General features: G+C 39.9%; 2 protein-coding genes across 2 annotated transcripts; both read right to left on the bottom strand.

Annotated features, from left to right (window-relative positions):
* Window positions 1-3540: 3540 nt before the first annotated feature.
* LOC308085315 (P2Y purinoceptor 14) lies at window positions 3541-14352 on the bottom strand. The gene is made up of 3 exons (XM_080428401.1): window positions 14307-14352; window positions 11661-11731; window positions 3541-4688 (listed from the first exon to the last, which is right to left on the bottom strand). Exon 3 carries the CDS (start codon window positions 4684-4686, stop codon window positions 3643-3645), a length of 1044 nt encoding a protein of 347 aa, XP_080284527.1. The 5' UTR covers window positions 4687-4688; window positions 11661-11731; window positions 14307-14352; the 3' UTR covers window positions 3541-3642.
* An 899-nt stretch (window positions 14353-15251) lies between these two features.
* Window positions 15252-20022, bottom strand: LOC308085318 (transmembrane 4 L6 family member 1). Its single transcript, XM_080428404.1, has 6 exons — window positions 19999-20022; window positions 18223-18409; window positions 17884-17952; window positions 17358-17515; window positions 15914-16106; window positions 15252-15465 (listed from the first exon to the last, which is right to left on the bottom strand). The coding sequence occupies exons 2-6, from the start codon at window positions 18397-18399 to the stop codon at window positions 15451-15453; spliced, it is 612 nt and encodes a 203-aa protein (XP_080284530.1). The 5' UTR covers window positions 18400-18409; window positions 19999-20022; the 3' UTR covers window positions 15252-15450.
* Between the last annotated feature and the right edge of the window lie 2082 nt (window positions 20023-22104).

A 22104-nucleotide genomic window follows, 5' to 3' on the forward strand; every position in this document is an offset into this window, starting at 1 on the left:
AAACAAACTCACACACACACACACACACACACACACACACACACACACACACACACACACACACACACACACACACACACACACACACACACACACACACACACACACACACACACACACACACACACACACACACACAAACCACATACACCTATGTATGCACATTTATTACAGCAGAACCTACACACGCAGCACATTACAGAAACCACATTTAAAGGCATAGTATGTAACTTTGCTGTGCGTGATTTAATAAAAAACTAGATAAATACACTTTTTACCCATCATTTCCATCTATAATAGCATGTATCAGTCACTGGAGTAGTGTGGTGCCGTTTACCTGCAGAAAAAACATTGCCCTCTTGCTGTATTTTGGTGTTTTCACTGTTTGTTTTGGTTGAGGGCAGTGTGTTTATGCAGGTAAACACATACTATGCCTTTAAAGAGGCCTTGCTCAACAATAAATGTATTATTTTTCTGAAGACAGAGTGCCTCAGTACCTTGAAAGACGCTACGTCTGTCCACAACTTCCCCCTGCTATACTGTGGCACTGCAAGAGAAACACACGCACGCACGCACGCACGCACGCACTTACGCACGCACGCACGCATTTTGTTCACATTAAGTAGTTTCAGAGAAAACGGAATGGACCAAAAACAAGTGACTTGGCAATACAAAATGACACATGGACCATGGTCATTACAAAACAGCAGTGGTGTGGTCAAGGGTATCTGAAGGCATAAGCGTAAGCCATATACCCACTTCTTTTTCAGTGGGCATTTTGTATACTCACTTCTAGTGTGCACAGTAATAAGTTTTTGTGTTACAATTTGAACTTTCTTTTGCAATACCCGTTTCCTGCACCATAATTTAACAAGCAACCTGCAGCAAGTGACACAGGCTGACACAATGTTATAGCTTGATAGATGACAAGTGCGCAGTACAGGCAATCTGCGATTGGTTCTGAGAGACAAATATGAGGCTCTCTGAACAATAGTCACATGATTACACCTCCACTTTCAATCTCTCCCTATCATTTCGCATTTGGGGCAAATCGACAAGGCTGCTAATAACATATGTATTTAGGACATAGGTAATAGCCTTGGGGACCAACAGTTCAGGAGCCAATCACCTGTTTGTGAAGCAGCTTGATGTACATATACCCCCCCCCCAGACATGATGCCAGTGTGTCACAGGGACTTAACCCTAACCCAACCCTTGACGCTGAGTGCCAAGTAGGGAGGCATTGGACTTTCTATAATCTTTGGTATGACTCAATGGGATTGAACCTCAACCTTCTTTATCTCAGGGCAGAACTCTAACCACAAGGCCATGGAGCTGGTTATTTGGCACTTAACCAGAAGTATGATGATGATGATGATGATGATGATGATGATGATATACTTTTCTTTTCTTTTTTTACACATTGCGACCCAGTCATTTTAATATCTCTTTTTGGATGTTTCTGTGCTGCACGGTGAAAATGTGAGTGCACCTTTTTCAAACTGACTAGTTTTCCAATCATACTGTGACATATACATCATACTGTACCTCAAGACTGTTTGATGATGGTGTTTACGTGAGCAGTGGCTGAACTCTGCTTGGTTGGTCACAGAACGATGCATTCTTTCAATCAAAACATTTCAACTGTTTCTTCAGTGTGGGATTTATGAAGCAAACATTAGCCGCAGCTAAGCAAACAAGTGACCTAGCGAACAGTACTGGCCCATAAAGCATGATATTGTTATTATTATGTTCATATCCATCAGTTATGTAGATTTGACCATAACCTGGTTTGACTGAAACACGACAAGCACTGCCTGCAGGGCAGAGTTAGGAAGGATTTGTTTATATATTAATGTAAAAGACAATTTTACTGTCACATGAAAAACACGTCCTGAAAAGTCAGTGCATAGACTGAATGGCCACAGTACAAGCTTCTCATCTCCATCCATGATATATAGTCCCTGTTAATCCTGAACTCCATACCTGTCATTATCTTATCAACATATTATCATTGTTATATCATATATCAGCACGTGTACACAGTATCCAAACTGGATCACTGCACTGCTTTGGCAATGTAGATTCCTTCCCTGTCAAGACAAAAGAGTATATTTGAATTAGAATTTGAGAGAGAGATCTCAAGTGAGCAATTGAGAGAGAGAGAGAGAGAGAGAGAGAGAGAGAGAGAGAGAGAGAGAGAGAGAGAGAGAGAGAGAGAGAGAGAGAGAGAGAGAGAGAGAGAGAGAGAGAGAGAGAGAGAGATAGAGAGAGAGAGAGAGAGAGAGAACTCTGTACAACAACTGTATGGTGTTGGTATGTTATGATGACAGGAGTAAAACTTGTGAATGTTGAATTTGCAAAAAAAGGCAAGTTTATTTGTCAAGCACATATCATACAGATGTTTCAAGGTGCAAAAGGCACTTTAAAGACTTGAATAGGCATACAAAGAGAAATAAATAAATGGGACTCAAACTGACAAATCATATCCACAGAACGATTGGGACTATCCACAATTATGGACTTGAACGCAATGAAACAGATTATAATTGGAACTATTAAAAGGCATTACTTTATGAGTCATGGCACTTGAACCAACAACACTAGGGCACCCATGCACTAATGGGATTATGTGACTGAAACCTATATTGAAATAAATTATAATTGAAAATACTCTAGTAGTTGTTGTCATGACACACACACACACACACACACACACACACACACACACACACACACACACACACACACACACACACACACACACACACACACACACACACACACACCTGACTGTATGAGACACTGCCACCATGTGTACAAAACCAATTCGATGACCAGTTCACTGTTAGTTCAACAAACATTCACCAGACACGGTTTCCTGTTGTTAACTGTGTTTCCTTGTGTTACCTGTGTGTCCTGTTGCTGTATCTGTGTTCCCTATTGTTACCTGTGTTCCCTATTGTTACCTGTTTCCTGTTATCTGTGTTTCCTGTTGTTACCTAGGTTTCCTAATATTACCTCACTTGGGTTGAAACACTAATTTCAAGTGTTGGAGTGGTTGGAGTAGTCGGCCATGCTGGGGGGAGAGTGGCCAGGTTGTGTTTATACTGCTGACTTTGACAGAATACTATGTACAATAATTACACCCCGACACCCCCTCTTCAGTGTGTGTGTGTGTGTGTGTGTGTGTGTGTGTGTGTGTGTGAGTGTGGGTGAGTGTGAGTGTGAGTGTGAGTGTGAGTGTGAGTGTGAGTGTGTGTGTGTGTGTGTGTGTGTGTGTGTGTGTGTGTGTGTGTGTGTGTGTGTGTGAGAGAGAGAGAGAGAGAGAGAGAGAGAGAGGTGTACTTGAGAGGGGTGTGCTTTCACATTTTCCAGTTCTGGTTCCAGAGTGCACGTGCAGTCCTCAGAAATCGCAATGTCAGTGAAGTGTGCTTTGTCACGTACTGACCTCTAACCCCCCCTTCCTGTTCTGTCTAAAAGAGAAGTGAAAAACCTGTCATCTGTCAGAACAGAACTGAAACAATGTCCTTCTCTTCTCATTTTATTTCCTCTTTCATCCTTCCCCTCTCCTCTCCTCTCCTCTCCTCTCCTCTCCTCTCCTCTCCTCTCCTCTCCTCTCCTCTCCTCTCCTCTTCTCTGCTAAATATGACTGAGACTCTGTGCAGTGGTGAGCGAGTGTCCTCTCCTCACTCTGCCAGACAGTTTCCTGAGCAGAGACTCCCTGAAGGTGCGACACATAAGGAAGTAGATTACAGGGTCCAGGCACACGTTGAGCGCGGACAAGAAGAGCGTTCCCTCCTTCAGCTGAAACAACAGGAAGCGGCTGCCAGGGCTGAAGCTGGCGCCGGGCATCTGGCTAAGCGTGTACGGCACACGGCAGACGTGGTACGGCACAAAGCAGACGAAGAACACGGCCAGGAGGCTGAAGATGCTGCGGTTGGACTTGCGGCAGGCGTCGACCCCGTCTCTCTGGACGCGTCGATAGGAGCGGTACACCCGGCAAGCGATGGAGGCATAGCAGAACCCCAGGAGCAGCAGGGTCGCCCAGAACAAGGCCACGCTGAACAGAGCGGAGATCCGGTGCCACTGCACCCCCAGTGGGGTCTTCAGCTTTACGCAGTGCTTGGAGGTCTCCCGGTCCGCAGGCTTGCTGGTCAGAACCACGTTGGGCAGAACACACAGCAGCAGCAGAGACCAAGTGAGGAGCGACAGGACCTTGGCTGCACCCACACTCTGCAACAGGTGCGGCAGGGAGGTGCAACGACACAGCGAGGAGGCGGAGGTGGAGGTGGAGTGCCGTACGATCTTGACGTAGCGCTCCAGGCTAATGAGGCCCATGAAGACGATGCTAACGTACATGGAGGAGTAGAACAACACAGCCGTGTAGCGACACACCACCACACGGAGGCGCCAGCTCTCAGCACCCAAGTCCAGATCGCCAGCCACCCGGAAGGGGTAGGTGGAGAGCATGAGGAGGTCAGCCACCACCATGTTCTTCAGGTACACTACCAGGCCAGAGTCACTGGGGACACGGAAGAAGATCCATGCTGCCAGACCATTCAGGGACACGCCCAACACACAGATCAACAAATAGAGAGCCGGCAGGACCTGGCGAGTGAACACGCTGCTGAAGTCTGATTGGTTAGTTGGAGCAGGGAGGTGGGTATTGTTTAGCTGATCCATGCCTACGAAGAGAGAAAATACAGCAGTTACACTCATAAACATGAATAGGTAGACGCCTCATTGGCCAGTGGGGCTGCGTGTCAACAATGCTCCCACATTATGAAGGGAAGCTTGTCATAATATGCCTGATAGAAGTGCTGTTCTATTTTATAGCCATTAAATACTGTTCTGTGTACGATTTTGGTTGAAAACCCACAATTTTAATTTAACAAAGTATCCAATATAAATACATGTCTGACGTGGAATGAACTCCCCACTGATGTCAGGACAGCAGAGTCACTGCCCATCTTTCGCCGCAGGCTGAAAACCCACCTCTTCAGGAAACACTACCCTTCCTCTTCGCCTTGCCTACTTGTTGTTCACTTTGCAGGTTTTTATTTTTGGTCATTTGTACACTATGCAAAACAATATGCTCCATTCTCTTAAAACAACAACAGCAATAATACATCACATAGTTGTTGTGACCAAAAAAAGGTATAGGCTGAAGCTACATAGCTTATTTTGCCTACCCTTTCAACATAAAATACATCCATGACAATTAAAGAAAAACTATTTAATTCTCAAAAAAGTCAAATTAAAAGGAGAAGAAAAAAAGAATACAGAAAAAAACAGGACAAAGGTTTTGGCTTCATAATACAATGCATGTTCACATATATGGTTATACATGTGAATACATGATTTGTTATTTTTACTTTCTTTTTGTATTTATTTTTGTACTTTTTGTTTTAATTTTTGTTTTATTTTCATTATTATACTATATCATTATATAACAATCAAAATAATACATGATCACACTACCTCTTTATACTTGTTTATAGTATTTTTTTAAAACATTTTTTTAAAGACTAGATCGATCTACACCTCCTTAATTCATTATCGCAACAGCTCCACAAACTTACCTCTTTCACTGATACACAGTGTTGTTTAGTATTGGTTCTTGCCCATGTTGTTTCAAACATAACAGTGTTTCTAAGTTCATATTGGGTGTCTTTGGTCTCGAACAGCTTCTGAAGACAGTCTGGAAGTAAGTTATTGTAAGCTTTGAACATAATTAACAGGGTTTGGAGATCAACCATATCCCAACATTTTAATGTGTGTACATTTATGAATAGGGCGTTGGTAGGCTCACGGTACTCAGTTCTCTTAATTACTCTTTTCTGTAGAATAAAAATTGGTTTAACGTTGTTTTTGTAAGTGTTTCCCCATACCTCCACACAGTATGTCATGTAAGGAACTATAAGGCAACAATACAGTAAGTATAATGAGTTTTGGTTTAACATTTATTTTGATCTATATAAAATAGCAATGGTTTTTGACATTTTCCTTTTGACATGATTTATATGAGATTTCCAACTTAATTTATGATCAATTAACACACCAAGAAATTTATATTCATAAACTCTTTCTATTGTAATATCATTAATCCTCAATGTGACTTCATTTTCGATTTTTTTTTTTCCAAATATCATAAGTTCTGTTTTACTTAAATTTAAGGATAATTTGTTCATATCAAACCAGGTTTTTAGTATGTTTAGTTCCCTTTCCATCGTCTTCAGAAGCTCTTCCAGATTTTTCCCCTGGCAGAATAAATTTGTGTCATCCGCGAACAGAACATAATTCAGAAGGTTAGACACATTACAAATATCATTAATAAATCAAATGAAGAGTTTGGGACCCAAAACAGATCCTTGTGGAACTCCGCATTTTACTATCTGCATATTTGATTTATCATTATTGATTTGTACATAGCCTATTGGTGTCTATCTACAAGGTAGCTTTTTAACCAGGAATGTGCTACCCCTCTAATACCATAATGTTCCAATTTCATAAGTAATAGTTCATGGTCAATTGTGTCGAAAGCTTTCTTAAGATCAATAAACACACCTGCTGTGAATTCCTTGTTGTCAGTGGCAGTGGAAATCTGTAAGATTCAACACTGCCATTGAGGTGGACCGATTTTCTCTCAAGCCATACTGCTGTTCACACAAGAGGTTATATTTCTCAATAAAATTATCTAGTCGGTGCACAAAAACATTTTCTAGGATTCTTGAAAACTGCGGAAGCAGGGAAATGGGTCTGCAAATAAGTGTAATAATCTCCATTTTTAAAAATTGGAATAACTTTAGCTGTTTTCATGCTATTGGGGTATATATACCTGTTTGGAAGGGTTGATTACATATGAAAGTCAGTGGTTTCACAATACATTGTATGATATCTTTTACTAATGTCATGTCAATACCCATCCAGTCTTTGGACTTTTTGTTTTTCCATTTTTTCACAATGTCAATGATTTATTTTTCCTCTACACTCCTAATGAAAATGGAGTGGAGATTGTTCTGCATGGTATCTCCAATTTTCAAAGTTCCAGTCCCATTTCTCTGCTCCCCAATATCATTTGCTAAATTGTTACCAACATTTTGTTAACTAGTTGTACGAACTCTTGTAAAGATCTTGTTTATTCGATACACTTATTTGTTTTAGCTCTTGCTCATTTGATTTTCCTATTTCTGTTTATGAAAGTAGAGCTGATATATTGCACTTTTACTTTAGCGCTAGGTATACTCTTGGTTGCTTGTTTTAGAAGAGAATGCACTTATTGCTTCTGGTGATTAGTAGTTTCGTTCCCTACCTATGTTGAATGCACTTATTGTAAGTCGCTTTGGATAAAAGCGTCTGCTAAATGACTGTAATGTAATGTAATGTAGAAAATTATGCATTCTAGTGGTGGTAACCTTCTTTGTGTTATCACTCCATTTATAACCCCATGCCAAAACACACTTTTCAAAAAATATTCATAAAACCAATTGAGGCATTCTACTTATACTTTGTCTACTACTTGGTTATCTATTATTATTGACCCTCTCCCTTTGAAAAATGGTGGGCATATAGGTCAGACCATATGTTTTATGGTACATAAATTCTAAGGAAATTTATCATAAAGTTCAATAAACTAAATATAGTAATAAAGTAATGCATAGGATAACTTTTATTTTACCTTTACATACAGTACATGAATATCATCTTTGCAACAGGTGCTTTTTTCACCACCAGTTGTTTACATGTTTAGCACCACCTCTGTTTAACACCACCCCTCTGTTTAATACCACCTCCGTTTAAAGGAGAGTGCCGGGCGGTCATTTTAGGTTGTATGTTTGATGTGTCGCTAATCACTCACCAACATACGACATGACGCTGGTTGCTTGTTTCTCTCACAGAACCTGGCGTGTGCCAGATTTTGTGAGAGAAACAAGCAACCAGCGTCATGTCGTTCTGCATTAGCGGTAGCTCATGCGGGACATTCAGCGCATGTTTGAGTATCATGAGACTCCACGATGAGTAGTAGGAGAAAAGACAAAAACTTAGCATCTGTTAAAATAGACGAATTTCACTCTTACACACGTCTCCCATTATGCCGCTGCAAGGGGTCTGCAGAATGGACAACAGGGGCAGATCTGGAAATATTCAACGTTCCTTTGTATGTTGGTGAGTGATTAGCGACACATCAAACATACAACCTAAAATGACCGGCACTCTCCTTTAACATCACCTCCATTTGACCCCACCCCTGTTTAACATCACCTCTGTTTAACATCACCTCTGTTTAACACCACCTCTGTTTAACACCACCTCTGTTTAACATCACCCCTGTTTAACATCACCTCTGTTTAACATCACCTCTGTTTAACACCACCTCTGTTTAACATCACCTCTGTTTAACATCACCTCTGTTTAACACCACCTCTGTTTAACACCACCTCTGTTTAACATCACCTCTGTTTAACACCACCTCTGTTTAACACCACCTCTGTTTAACACCACCTCTGTTTAACATCACCTCTGTTTAACACCACCTCTGTTTAACACCACCTCTGTTTAACATCACCTCTGTTTAACACCACCTCTGTTTAACACCACCTCTGTTTAACATCACCTGTTTAACACCACCTCTGTTTAACACCACCTCTGTTTAACATCACCTGATTAACACCACCTCTGTTTAAAGGAGAAATCCGGACATTTTAAGTGTTATCTTTGATGTGTCGCTTATCACTCACCATCCTTGAAAGGGACGTTGAGTTATTTCAGAGAGTCCCGTGTCGTCATTTTTTCGACCCCCTCCGTTGGCATAATGGGAGCGCGTGCCTAAGTGAAATTCGTCTATTATAACCGATGCAAAGTTATTTTTTTCTCTACTACTACTCATTGTAGAGTCTCATGATACTAAAACATGCACTGAAAGTTCCTGAGAAGCTAATGCTAATGCCGAACGAGCTAACGCTGTTTGCTTATTTCTCTCCCTGGCAACACCGAGTTGCCAGGTTCTGGCACGCACGCACGCACGCACGCACGCACGCACGCACGCACGCACGCACGCACGCACGCACGCACGCACGCACGCACGCACGCACGCACGCGTACATGCACACGCACACACGCACGTGCATGCACAGGAATCAACAGTGCGGTGTACTCTCTACCACACAGATCAGTATCTCCTGCACTATAACATCTCATAAACTTGAACTTAAAATGGTTTTATTTGTCACTTACTTAAGTACAAGCATCAAAATGTTGGTGGGACCTGTTCTGCACAACTGTGCTAACATAACAATAACATACTAATATAATATAATGATATTAATATATATTTATATATTTAAATAAAAATATACAAATAAAGTGACAAAACTGGATGCGATAGAAATACTGCAAAGTTTAGGGTTAGGGTCTTGCCTTACAGGAGTAGTTCACCCAAAAAAAGACTTATTTTCTATCAATTACACACACAATGAAGCCTTGAATTTGTGGAGTTTTTTTGTTTATATCACATTCCTGAGCCAATAATTTGATGACCGGGTCATCGGTCAATAGGCAGTGGTGGACAGTAACAGAGTAAATCTACTAGAGTACTGTACTTGAGTAAAGATTCTGAGGATCTGTACTTTTCTTGATACTTATTACTCTTACTTGAGTACATTTCCAAGACAAATATTTTACTTTTACTCAAGTACATTTCTAGGAAGGCTGTAAAGTACTGAGTACTTTTAAGCCCACTCCACAGCCATACCAATGATTCGCCATGCAACTCCTTGCAACATGGAACTACTTGCAACTACTTGCAACACCACCAATCAAACGTTTCTATCACACACTATCTTTACACCAGCGCTTATGTAAAACGGATGGACACGCCCGCACGCACGCACGCACGCACGCACGCACGCACGCACGCACGCACGCACGCACGCACGCACGCACGCACGCACGCACGCACACACACACACACACACACACACACACACACACACACACACACACACACACACACACACACACACACACACACACAACAAAACACACACACACACACACACACACACACACACACACACACACACACACACACACACACACACACACACACACACACACACACACACACAGGAATCAACAGTGTGGTGTAGTCTCTGCCACACAGATCAGTATCACCTGCACTATAACATCTCATAAACTTGAACTTAAAATGGTTTTATTTGTCACTTATACAAGTACAAGCATCAAAATGTTGGTGGGACCTGTTCTGTTCTGTTAGCACAACTGTGCTAACATAACAATAAAATACTAATATAATATAATTATATTAAAATAAATTTTTATATATAAAAATATACAAATAAAGTGACAAAATTGGATGCGATAGAACTACTGTAAAGTTTAGGGTTAGGGTCTCGTCTTACAGGAGTAGTTACACACACCATGAAGCCTTGAATTCATGGAGGTTTTTTTTGTTTATATCGCATTCCTGAGCCAATAATTTGATGACGGGTCATCGGTCAATATCAGTAGTCTTACCAGAGACTCCACCGGTCATCAAATTACTGGATTAGGAATGCGACAAAAACTAAAGAATCTCCATAAATTCAAGGCTTAATGGGGTGTGTAATTGATAGAAAATAAGTAATTTGTTGGGTGAACTACTCCTTTAAAGGTGCAGTAAGTGATTCCTTTGTTAAATAGCTCTATATTCTGATAGCAATCAATTGAACAATTTGGACTGGTTCGTGTGCTAAAGTGAGAACACAAATAAGTGAGCTAACAAAACTGGAACTGAAATACTTCCAAAAAGGGTTCTCTCTCTCTCTCTCTCTCTCTCTCTCTCTCTCTCTCTCTCTCTCTCTCTCTCTCTCTCTCTAGGCATAAAATGGTGTTCTGAGCTCCAAATGGAACTGCTGGAGAACAGACTGCGTAGAATAAACCAAGACATTCCAGACTGTGATGTACTGTTGTTTACAAGCAGCATAAGATCATAAACACAGGTGTGTTTTTTAGGGAGAGTCCACAGCAAACTATCTAGGAGTCGTATTTATAAATAGTATTTAAATATATTGGTTTTCGGTTTTGTATTTATATGACTGACTCCATATGACTCATCTGAATTCTATATGATAATACATATTAATTATTCATATTTCTATATGAATTACTCCCTATTATTCTATATGAATCACTCCACATGACATGACTCTATAACGTCGATGTTGGCTGGAAACCTTGTAAGACCAAAACCGTAACTTTTTTATTATAAGAAAAATATATTGTGAAAATAGCCAATCTACAAGTTCACGTGTCGCATTGTGACACGCTGTGAGCTTGTAGATCTGCTAATTTCACTACTTTTGTGCAAACACTCTTGTGTGATGAAGTAGAGTATTATTTAGTTCATTTTTTTTTGGTTGAAATAAGGAGATACGCTGCCTGCCCGACAGCAACGATATGAGTCCTCTGAGGGGAAGTGGCAGGACTAATAACTTCCATCTAATCAATCATGTGAGTGATTTGTCTTTCATTAGCTACTATAGAATATTTATCAAAGCAGTGTGTGCGCAGACAAACACATAAACATGCACAATCGAGAATTATGTGATATTATTATGTGAGAAGTAAATTGGTCCTAATAATGAATGTGTACTCACCATGTGGTGTGTGTCAGGTCATGCTGCAAGGCTGCTGTGTTGAGTTGCTTTTCTCTATCTGAGCAAACAGACTGAAGGAGACAAGAGGAGGAGTCTCTCTCACTCTCTTGAGAAATGCTGAGGAGGCTGAAACACATCAGTTTCATCTTGATGCTGTGTGTTATTAAAGGTTACTTATTTGCAAGTGCTGACAACTTCATTCACTATGGGGTTGGCACCACCATATATACTGTACATTATTTAGAGTGATTAAATATGGTCATAAGACTTTCACCCCAGTACATATAGGGGTGTGTGTCAAGACCAGCAAGTTTATGGACATTAAGTAGTTTAGTTTATTTCGATACTGATTTTATTCCAGTGAGACATTACAAGAATACGTTTTTCTTTTAACCTGATTGAAAAGGTATATATACAGAAGCTTGTAGCTTATTAATGCCTATCCTTATTACATTTTGTAACATTTTAACAAAAAAGAAGAATGTGAAGAAACAAACAAAAAACTAAACATGAATCCATAATGTACATAACTAGTTCCTTAGTCTATCAATCCTACATTTGATCACAATTTGGTCAATACATCCATCAATCATTCCATTCGGTATTTTTCCAGTATAAACTGTTTGAACCTTTTTTTAATTGCATTAAATTTATACTTTGCATAATAGTCTCAGGCAAGCCATTCCACAGCTTCACACCACGAACAGAAATACAAAACTTAGTTGTTTTAAGTTTAGTTTCCCTCTCAGCTCATACTTACCATCCCTATCCTTAAACCTTTTTTGTATGTTGCCAGGAAGCAGTTTATGTCTTGCTTTATAAATTATTTGTGCAGTTTTAAAATCGACTAAATCAAAAAACTTTAATGTATGCGAGTTCAATAATAGTGTGTGTGTGTATATGATCATGATATCCGACATTATTGACTATTCTTATTGCTTTTTTCTGCATTATACTTATTGGCTGAAGGTTGCTTCGGTAGGTGTTACCCCACACCTCCACACAATAGGTTAGATATGGTGTTATAAGGGTGCAATACAGAGTATACAGTGAGTTAAAGTTAAGAACCTGTCTTGTTAAGACACCAATACTTCTTGCCAGTTTGCACCGGATCTAGTTTATATGTGGTTTCCAGGTAAACTTATGATCTATTATGACTCCTAAAAACATATTGTCATAGACTCTTTCTAATATGATGTTATCAAGCCTTATCTCAATTTGTGTGTTCAGGAGTATTTTTTGTTTTCCAAAGACCATTATATATATTTTTTTCTTTTCAGATTAAGTGATAATTAATTTAAGTCAAACCATATTTTCAATAATCTAATTCTAATCTAATCTAATCTAAGTCTAATTCTGCTGTGACCACCTCCAACAGCTGAGGAATGTTCTCTCCGGAGCAAATTACCATCAAATATTAACACTATTTTTATGTAGACATAAGGTAACCAAGGTCTGTCATGTGCCACAAAGGGCTGATCCTATAGATCAGTTTGTTGAATATACACTACAGGTTGAATGAGCAAATAATCTCCAGGATCAGCACTTCTCTCTGATCATGATTAAAAAAACACCATTAGGGGAGGGTATATACAATATGGATATTCTCTCTCTCTCTCGCTCTCTCTCTCTCTCTCTTTTATGATTTTTCATATTCCATCCTGATTGGCTAAGATTGGCCTCCAAAGTTTGCAGGAGTGCTCAGTTTTGAACAAAATGCTGCAAATCATAAACGCAGCATGCGTTTTCCGTGACAATTTGCACACACATTCCCACTAGGCCGAGGAAGAAATGCCACTTTAAAAATAAGCTCTATAACAGGCCGATTCACGGTTTTACCTCTAACTGCACCGATCTGCGTAAAACTGTGTATGCACACTTCATAGAGGCCAAGGAAAAACCTGACTTATGTAAAAAAAAAAAAGATCTCTATAGTCATGTGATCATAAGGATAAGGATAATTCCTTTTAACAGGTCGTTCATGAAAGTCCTTGCGGTCTTGTTTCCAATGAGAACCTGTGAGCAATTGGGGTTAAGAGTCTTGCTCAGGGACAAATTTCATATCATCGGCACATATGCTGGGATAGCCTGGAATCGAACCTGGGGCAACCAGGGCCTCTGGTTCCCTAGGCGGGCTCACTAACCACTCAGCTATGGCCGCCCCTGAATCAAGACAAATCTGTTTGATTTATCATTTTCCATCATGATTGGCGTAGCAGTCCAAGCACCTAAGCTTGATGCAGCCTAACAGCGCGCTGTGGGTTCGAGTCCTGATCAAGATAGCCTTTTCTGCATATCTCTCCCCATTTTCCTGTCAGCCTACTCTCCTATCCATAAAGGCATAAAAGCTCAAAAATAAATCTTAATTAGTTTTTTAACAAAATCCTCAAATCATGAATGAAGTGTCCGATTGTGGTGAAACTTTGCACGCACATTCGCACTGTTGAGGAACAAATGTCACCCTTTTGGCATTGCCCTATTATAGAGCCACAAGGAGGCCGATTTTTGCACAAAAAATATATATATATTATAGATTTTGTCCAACGTCACGCAAATTGGTACACATTATCTCTATAGTCATGTGAACAAGATGGATCCGTCCCATTCTTCATATTCCATCAACATTGCTGGCCCACAATAACCTACCTGACCGGGCGGAGACCTGTGCTCCGAGGAGGACTTTTTCTAGTTGTCTCTCTCTTCATCTGTCTCCATCTGTCGCTCTCTCCGTTTCTCTCTCTCTCTGCGTGAGTCTTCCTCCCAGCGCCTGACAGGAAGTGGATCAGCATGAGAGGAAAAAAGTTGTTGGACATGAAATCCCTTTCTCTGTCTCTCCCTCTCTCTCTCACTCACTCTATAGTAACTAAGTAGCTGTTGTGTAAACAGCGGAAATGTCTTGTTTGAAGTTGTTGGTCTGACAGTTGGTCCTCGCTCCTCCCGTTTGTATGCGAGAGCTGGCGAAAACTTCTGGGAACTCAGATTAGTCTGACAGAGGCAACAAGACAAGTAACACAAACACACACACACGCTACTTACAACACCAATGACCTTCCATTGGCTCTGCATCTGTCTCCATCTCTTTTATATCTCTCTCTCTGACTGTAACTAAATGAACATCCTCAAACACAAAGTTGCTTTCTTTCACCTTTCTGCAACAGCAACCAAATTCAAACAGAATGTAATGGGTCACAACACCTGTTCAAACAGAACTGTTCTAAATACCGACAGGACTATTCTAGTCTCACCACCACGGGAGACAGGAAGCAGAGGATGAGAGATGATGTAAACAAGATATGTCAACCAGGCAGATGGAGAGAGAATGGGGGGAGAGCAAGAATGATGAGCCTCTGGAAAGAGAGAGACAGCAGAGGTGCTAGGAGAGAGGACATAAAGGACAGACAGACAGACAGACAGACAGGCAGACAGTATATATAGATGGATGGACAGAAATAAATAAAGACAGGACACACGAGCCAGATAAACAAACACACACATTGCACTATACATTGTATGTGAACACATTTTATTTATGGACAGAAGATCTAACAGCAATTCAAACAATGGATATAAATACATAAAGACAAAAGCAGACCTGAGAACAGCTGTGTTTAAAGTGCTTTAGAGTGCTTTCTGAAGGAAATAGATGAATTAACTACATTCAATATATTATATTACATTACATTACATTACATTACATTATTACATCACATGTTAGATTATAGTTGTAATAATATGCATCTTTTTAATCTTCCGTATGAATGCTGGTTAGTCATGGTGGTTTCATTCAGGCTCATGCTGGACTGACCTGCATCACAAAAACACACACACACACACACACACACACACACACACACACACACACACACACACACACACACACACACACACACACACACACACACACACACACACACACACACACACACACACACACACACACACACACACACACACACACACACACACACACACACACACACACACACACACACACAGTTAGTGCCACTACTGGCCTCTAGAGGCCATGATGCTCATTACACCATGCCCAGATCTAGCAACAAGTTGTTTCTGAGATATCTTGTCATGGAGATATGGGTGTGGACCAACATCTTCATCATCATCATCATCATTAGATGGTAATGTTTACTTAAAAACACACACACTCGTCACACTCGTCACACACACACACACACACACACACACACACACACACACACACACACACACACACACACACACACACACACACCTACCTTGTTGTTACAGCAGCAAGGTCCCAGCAGCGCCCCCAGCAGGCTGTTGAGGAGGCTGACAGCACACAGTACAGTCTGCAGGGCGCTGCACAGCAGCATCACACTGAACAGCACCACGTTCCACTCAACCACCGCCCTGGGCTCCATACACACACTGGACCACAACGTACGGTTATACAAATAACCTCGGTTTCTACACAGAGAGAGAGAGAGAGAGAGAGAGAGAGAGAGCGAGAGAGAGAGAGAGAGAGAGAGAGAGAGAGAGAGAGAGAGAGAGAGAGAGATTTAAGTCAATGTTTAGTTATTTAGTCATTTAGCTACGGTCATTGTTAGGATGTACAGTATGTTATTCACTTGTTGTCTCTTTAGATTATTATACTGAATAGGTCCTGTACAGTATGCTCCAAGAACCCTACATATAAATGCAATTAGAAGATATTAATGTAAAAGTACTGTAATGTAAACCAATTCCAATATTGTAATATAGTAATATGTAATTTCATTGTAATACTGGAACTATTGATTAATATGTACATTTTATAGATGATAATGAAACTGAAAACACTAGGATAATGTAGGTCTCCAACTAAGATGGGAATCACCTTACAGATATGAAAAGAACATTTTTGCTAGTAGTTGAATTTGTGTAAGAATTCATTGAATGCATTTTGAAAAAAGATCATTCACAATTCTGTCCAATAGAATACTGTTGCGCAAAATGTGTGATGTGTGTTGTGTTTTTATTTTTTTTTGTGCTGCATCGTTGTGTTGTTTTGTTCTGTGTTGTATTGTTTTGTGTGTTGTCGTGTTGTGTGTTGCGGTATTGTGTCGTTGCATGGTGTTGTTGTGTGCTGTGTACTGTTGTGTTGTTGCGGTGTTGTTGTGTGCTGTGTACTGTTGTGTTGTTGCGCGATGTTGTGTTATGTTGATGATATGTACACGTATTTGCAGAGGTGTAAAGTAACTAAGCACAAGTACTCAAGTACTGTTACTTTTACTTTACTTGAGTATTTCCAATATTAAATAATTTACTCCACTACATCTCAGAGGCAAATATTGTACTTTTACTACAATTTGAAAACTTTAGTTACTATTTACTTTATAGAGTTAGATTATATCCACACATTAACCACTTAAGTCCTATTTTATACTTTGGCTGTTGGAGCTCACAACACGTTGCTTTGCGACGCATTGTGAGCTTGTAGATCGGCTATTTTCAAAATATTTTTATACATTTTGAAAACTTCTACGTAATGAGTGCTTTTACTTTTGGTACTTTAAATATATCTCGATGCCTATGCTTTTGTACTTTTACTCAAGTAAATGTTGAATACCGGACTTTTACTTGCAACAAGAGTATTTCCACATTGCGGTATTGATACTTACTATGAAGTAAATAAATTGAGAACTTTTGACACCATGCGTATTTTGTGTATTTTCTTACCCATCGGGTGTAGCTGAGAGTGGGGTTCCCCAGGTGGGGGTGTGGCTGGAGGAGTTGTAGAGACAGAGCGGTCCCTGGACCAGACCTGTACCACTCACTACACAACACAACCCTGCTGCTGCCATACACACAAACGAATAACACACCACACACAACATCTACACACAGCACAACGCAGTCAGTATACAAACACAACAGTTATCTATCTATATATCTATCTGTCTATCTATCTGTCGATGGATGGATGGATGGATGGATGGATCTATCTATCCATCTATATCTATCCATATATGCATCCATCCATCCATCCATCCATCCATTTATTGTCTGTCTTTCTTCCTTGCTGACAAGTTATCAGTGTAGTTGTAGTTATAGGCGTAGTTTAGTTGTAGTTACTGGTACTATTATAGTTGTAATATGTGTAGTTGTTGCAGTATTTATACAGTAGGTGTACTTTAGTTGCAGTTACTGTATAGTTGTAGTTAAAGTGCAGTTGTAGCTGTAGTAATAATTGTACTGTACTGACCTCAGTTCTAAAAGCACAACAGCCTCTTGTTTTGCTGCTGGAGACAAACGCTCTGGACCCAACCAGCACCTGATAATAACACACATACACACACACACTGTTCATGAGTGGCTTGACATGCATCACACGTCACAAGTCACGCTCACAAAAAAACGCATGCACTGCAGCATTCTGAGATGATGCATTCACACACCAAAGGTGTTTTTTTATTTTCTTTAAAAGTGACTCATTCTCTCTCGCTCTCTCACACACACACACACACACACACACACACACACACACACACACACACACACACACACACACACTGTGTGTGTGTATGTATCTATTATTACACACCAGGAATCCAGATGCCCAGATCCCTGTGGACCAGGTGGCCTGGCTGGTCACATGACCCTTTAACAGGAAGTGGATGTCCAGACCAGGAAGTAGGAGGAGGATGTTGGCCAGCATGCAGATCAGTGACAGAGGCACCAGAGTGAGACCAACGCAGCGTGCACAGCCAGACACACACATCTCTACAGGACTGGATATAGAACACAAGACATCACAAATAGTCATGTGTTAGGGGACCTAACACACCTTCACATCACTGTGAAAGAAACACACAATCATAATATTTACACAGTAAGTTCTCAAATATATAAATATAAGAAAACTACTATACAATATAAACAATAATTTGGACATCAGTCAAATAAATGAATATAAACTATTGCACTTGAATCGTGTTCAGAGAAGGTAACAGGACACATTCCACAATTCTTCATTCATTTTTTGCATTGCATTATTTTTTTTATTGTGAAGCACATTGATTTGGAAAAGTGTTACAAATAAAGTCTCCAGTACATATTCCTGTACATATTGACAACCTAATAGTCTCCAGTATACAGTATATCTCTGCTGTCCGGCAGAAACCAGCTAACTCCAAAATGTAAATTTTTCAGGAAATGAAAAAAAAGTGGAGTTAAGAGGTTTTGTTCATCAATGATAAGAACAGCTGAATGGACCTGCAAGCTCACAATGAGGTTGGAGGTCAAAAGGGGGTGGAGCCTGGAGTCAGCAAATTGCATTGATTCAATTTTTTTTTTACCAACACACAGACGTAAATGGTGTTCAATGGCCCTGATTTATGGAAAAAAATGCAAAAGCGTCAAAATGGAGTTAGCTGGTTCCTGCCGGACAGCGACGATATTCAAGTTCATATTGAGTGTCCAGTACATATTCCAGTTCATATTAACAACATAGGAGTCTCCATTACATATTCCAGTTCTAGAGATAAGTGCTCAGACTTCCTGTTGATTACATTTTTGAATCTCTACCTTAAATGATGTTGGATAAATTAGGCTACTGTGATATGTCTATTAACCTGAATCTACACACCTTTTTGACAGCAGATGTGTAGGTTTCAATTAATAGACATCTAATAGTACACTGAACGAGTGACCAGAGATGAAACTGAACTCTGGAGACACATTGCAGTGAACTCCGTTCAGACAGGATATACTATTCTACATGGAATTGTTTCTACCTAAGATGGTCAACATTGTATACAAAACCCTTATAAACTAGATGTTTTGGTTTCACAAATGAAATTATTATCTCATGCTGTACAATAGTATCTGAACATAAAATACTGAGTGGACCAACTGAATTGATCTCATTCTTAGACTGAGTCCAAAAGTAGAATAATGTTCAGGTCATAATATGATCAACAATACGTTCAACCAACATTAAGGAATACAAGGATCAGATCCTAGACCAGCAGCAACACAATCAACCTTAAGGAGTATGAGGATCATCAGATCCTACATCAGCAACATTGCAATCAACCAACAATGAGTACGAGGATCAGAGCCTACTGTAGATCAGCAGCGTCACAAACAAACAGTAAGGAGTACAAGGACCAGATCCAAGACCAGCAACACTACAAACAACAAAGAGTAAGTATAGTACAAGGACCAGATCCAAGACCAGCAACATTACAATAAATCAATAGTAAAGAGTATCAAGGATCAGAGTCAAAGTGGATGGTATTCCTGTGATTGCAGAGAATCCGACATGAAGCAGAAAAGTGAACAGAAAGTGCAGCGTAGTAGTAGGTTTAATACTTACGCTGATAAACGGCAGTGCTGTGGACAGTCTGTTTAAGGAGCAGAACTAAGAAGGGAGGAACCAGGTGGACATATATTTGGTCCAGAGTGCCAACCCCTTCTTACACACACACACACACGCGCACACACACACACACGCACACAGTATGGAAACAGGAAATAAACTCAAGTTCCAACCCTCTAATTTCTATGGATTCATTTCCGGCAAAGTGATGAAAAAAAAGAAGTTGTTATAATGAGAAACTCCCTATTAGCATTTGTTTTTCAAGATGTATTAAAATCTCTCCAAAATAGCTGAAGTATAAAATAGAGTTAAACTGATCTTAACTAATTTAGCTGGGGACAATCTGGAACCCCTGGGTGTATCCGGACCCCACTTTGAGAACCACTGCTGTAGAGAACCATGATGAATATCCACTTCATGTTTTTGTTCTATTTTGGGGCAAGTCAAGTCTAAAAACAGTCAGGCAGTGGGTGTTCTGAATCACCATGGTAAAACCCAGACCAGCGAGACCTGCTGGGAAAATCAGGTCAAATTTGACTGTCCTACACAATTAACCAACAAATAATCCTGGCCTGGGAAAAAAGAAGGTCCCAAGTTTGATTCCCGGCCCCGCAATGTGTCGAGGTGTCCATGAGCAAGACAGTGCTCCCCACTGAGCTCATTATTTGAGCAGCCGGAAAACTGAATTTTACCAATAGGATTGACTAGCCCCACAAAGTGTGCACGCGGACACGCACATACGCACGCACACACGATTTAACTTAATGTTAAAACAATATATATCGTACTCTACTGTATATTGGGCAGTAGTAATACATGAAACATTTCACTGGACATGTATGAGCATGGGACAAACCTGAATCGTGCATTGTCTACAGTCTTAAAGCACCTTTTTGCAGCAATTTACCTAAAGAAAGCGTTGATACTTAATTCTGGGATGTGTGAATGACCCAGTTTTGCAGTAGTCATAGAAACATATTGTTGATGACTCCTTTGGTTCTAACAATACTATACACAATACTATATACATTACTAACTAAAATTGTTATACTATATAAATTACTAACCAAACTTGTACTATGTACAAGTATAGTTAGTAATGTATAATAAACTAAATATATCACATGACATCAAGCATATTTTCTTTTCTAAAGATGTATTTTTAACTAAGAAATTGTGCAAAACCTGTCCGTCTATCTATCATGTTTTCTTGACACGTGTTTAAGGAGCCATTATGGATCTGCTGTAAATGTAAAAGTACATATTCCTGTATTTGATGCCAACATTGCACGTCATTGTCCATGAGGGATTAGAAATGGGCTCTAAAATATCTGCCCCAAAATAGTGCCCAGTTTAAAAAAAACAAAACAGGACCAGTTCTCTCATGTGACAAGTTCTCCCCCATAAAACAGGCATAAAACTCTCAAGTTCCCAGTTCTACGGTTACACCTCTGAATGTAGTAATTCTCGTCTTTTTTCCTGTATTGTATTGATTATATTATGTTTTTAAAGACCTTTCATCTTTTAATGCCATATTTAAAAAACAACCTTGAATTGCCTTTGTGTATGAAAAATGTTATACAAATACATTTGGGAATATTTGCTTGATGAAGACCTGAAAGGGTTCAAACGTTGCGCCAGTAAATAAAAGTACCTTTTTGGAGCTTAAAAACAGTGTGCGGATTTCTTTATCTTCTCCTTGATACAAATACACTTGCCTTGCACGGTGCAAGGCAAGTTTATTTGTATGTAGTAACCTTTATTATGTAGTAGCCTACCTCTAGCATGTAGTAGTACTCTAGTACTGTATGTAATGCAGTAGTTAGTTAGTAGTTACACTAGTTAGAATATAGTGTTTAAAGCACTGTAGCATGCATTAGCCTGTATGAAACATATCAATGTGTTACATGGTGGCATTAGAGAACGAACAAATCATAAACGAAAGAAACCAGTCAGGATGAGAACTGCATGCTTGTGTGTGGTTTGGGATGACATGCAGCTAAACTCACAAGTTGTACCCAAGCACTCATCTCGAGTACAATGGCACATTCCTCACTTCTTCATCCACGAGTGTGTCCCTGGTCACTGTGGTTAGATGGATGG

Source organism: Gymnoscopelus braueri (genome assembly GCF_963280865.1).
Source record: "Gymnoscopelus braueri genome assembly, chromosome: 5".
NCBI classification, from domain to species: domain Eukaryota; kingdom Metazoa; phylum Chordata; class Actinopteri; order Myctophiformes; family Myctophidae; genus Gymnoscopelus; species Gymnoscopelus braueri.

What these genes read in the sequence shown, in the direction of transcription:
- LOC308085315 (XM_080428401.1), bottom strand. Translation starts at nt 4,686, where the DNA reads ATGGATCAGCTAAACAATACCCACCTCCCTGCTCCAACTAACCAATCA.
- LOC308085318 (XM_080428404.1), bottom strand. Translation starts at nt 18,399, where the DNA reads ATGTGTGTGTCTGGCTGTGCACGCTGCGTTGGTCTCACTCTGGTGCCT. An exon ending in GTTGTGCTTTTAGAACTGAG is followed by an intron (nt 17,516 to 17,883) that starts GTCAGTACAGTA and finishes TGCTGTGTGTAG; the next exon opens with ATGTTGTGTGTGGTGTGTTA. An exon ending in CTCTCAGCTACACCCGATGG is followed by an intron (nt 16,107 to 17,357) that starts GTAAGAAAATAC and finishes CTCTCTGTGTAG; the next exon opens with AAACCGAGGTTATTTGTATA.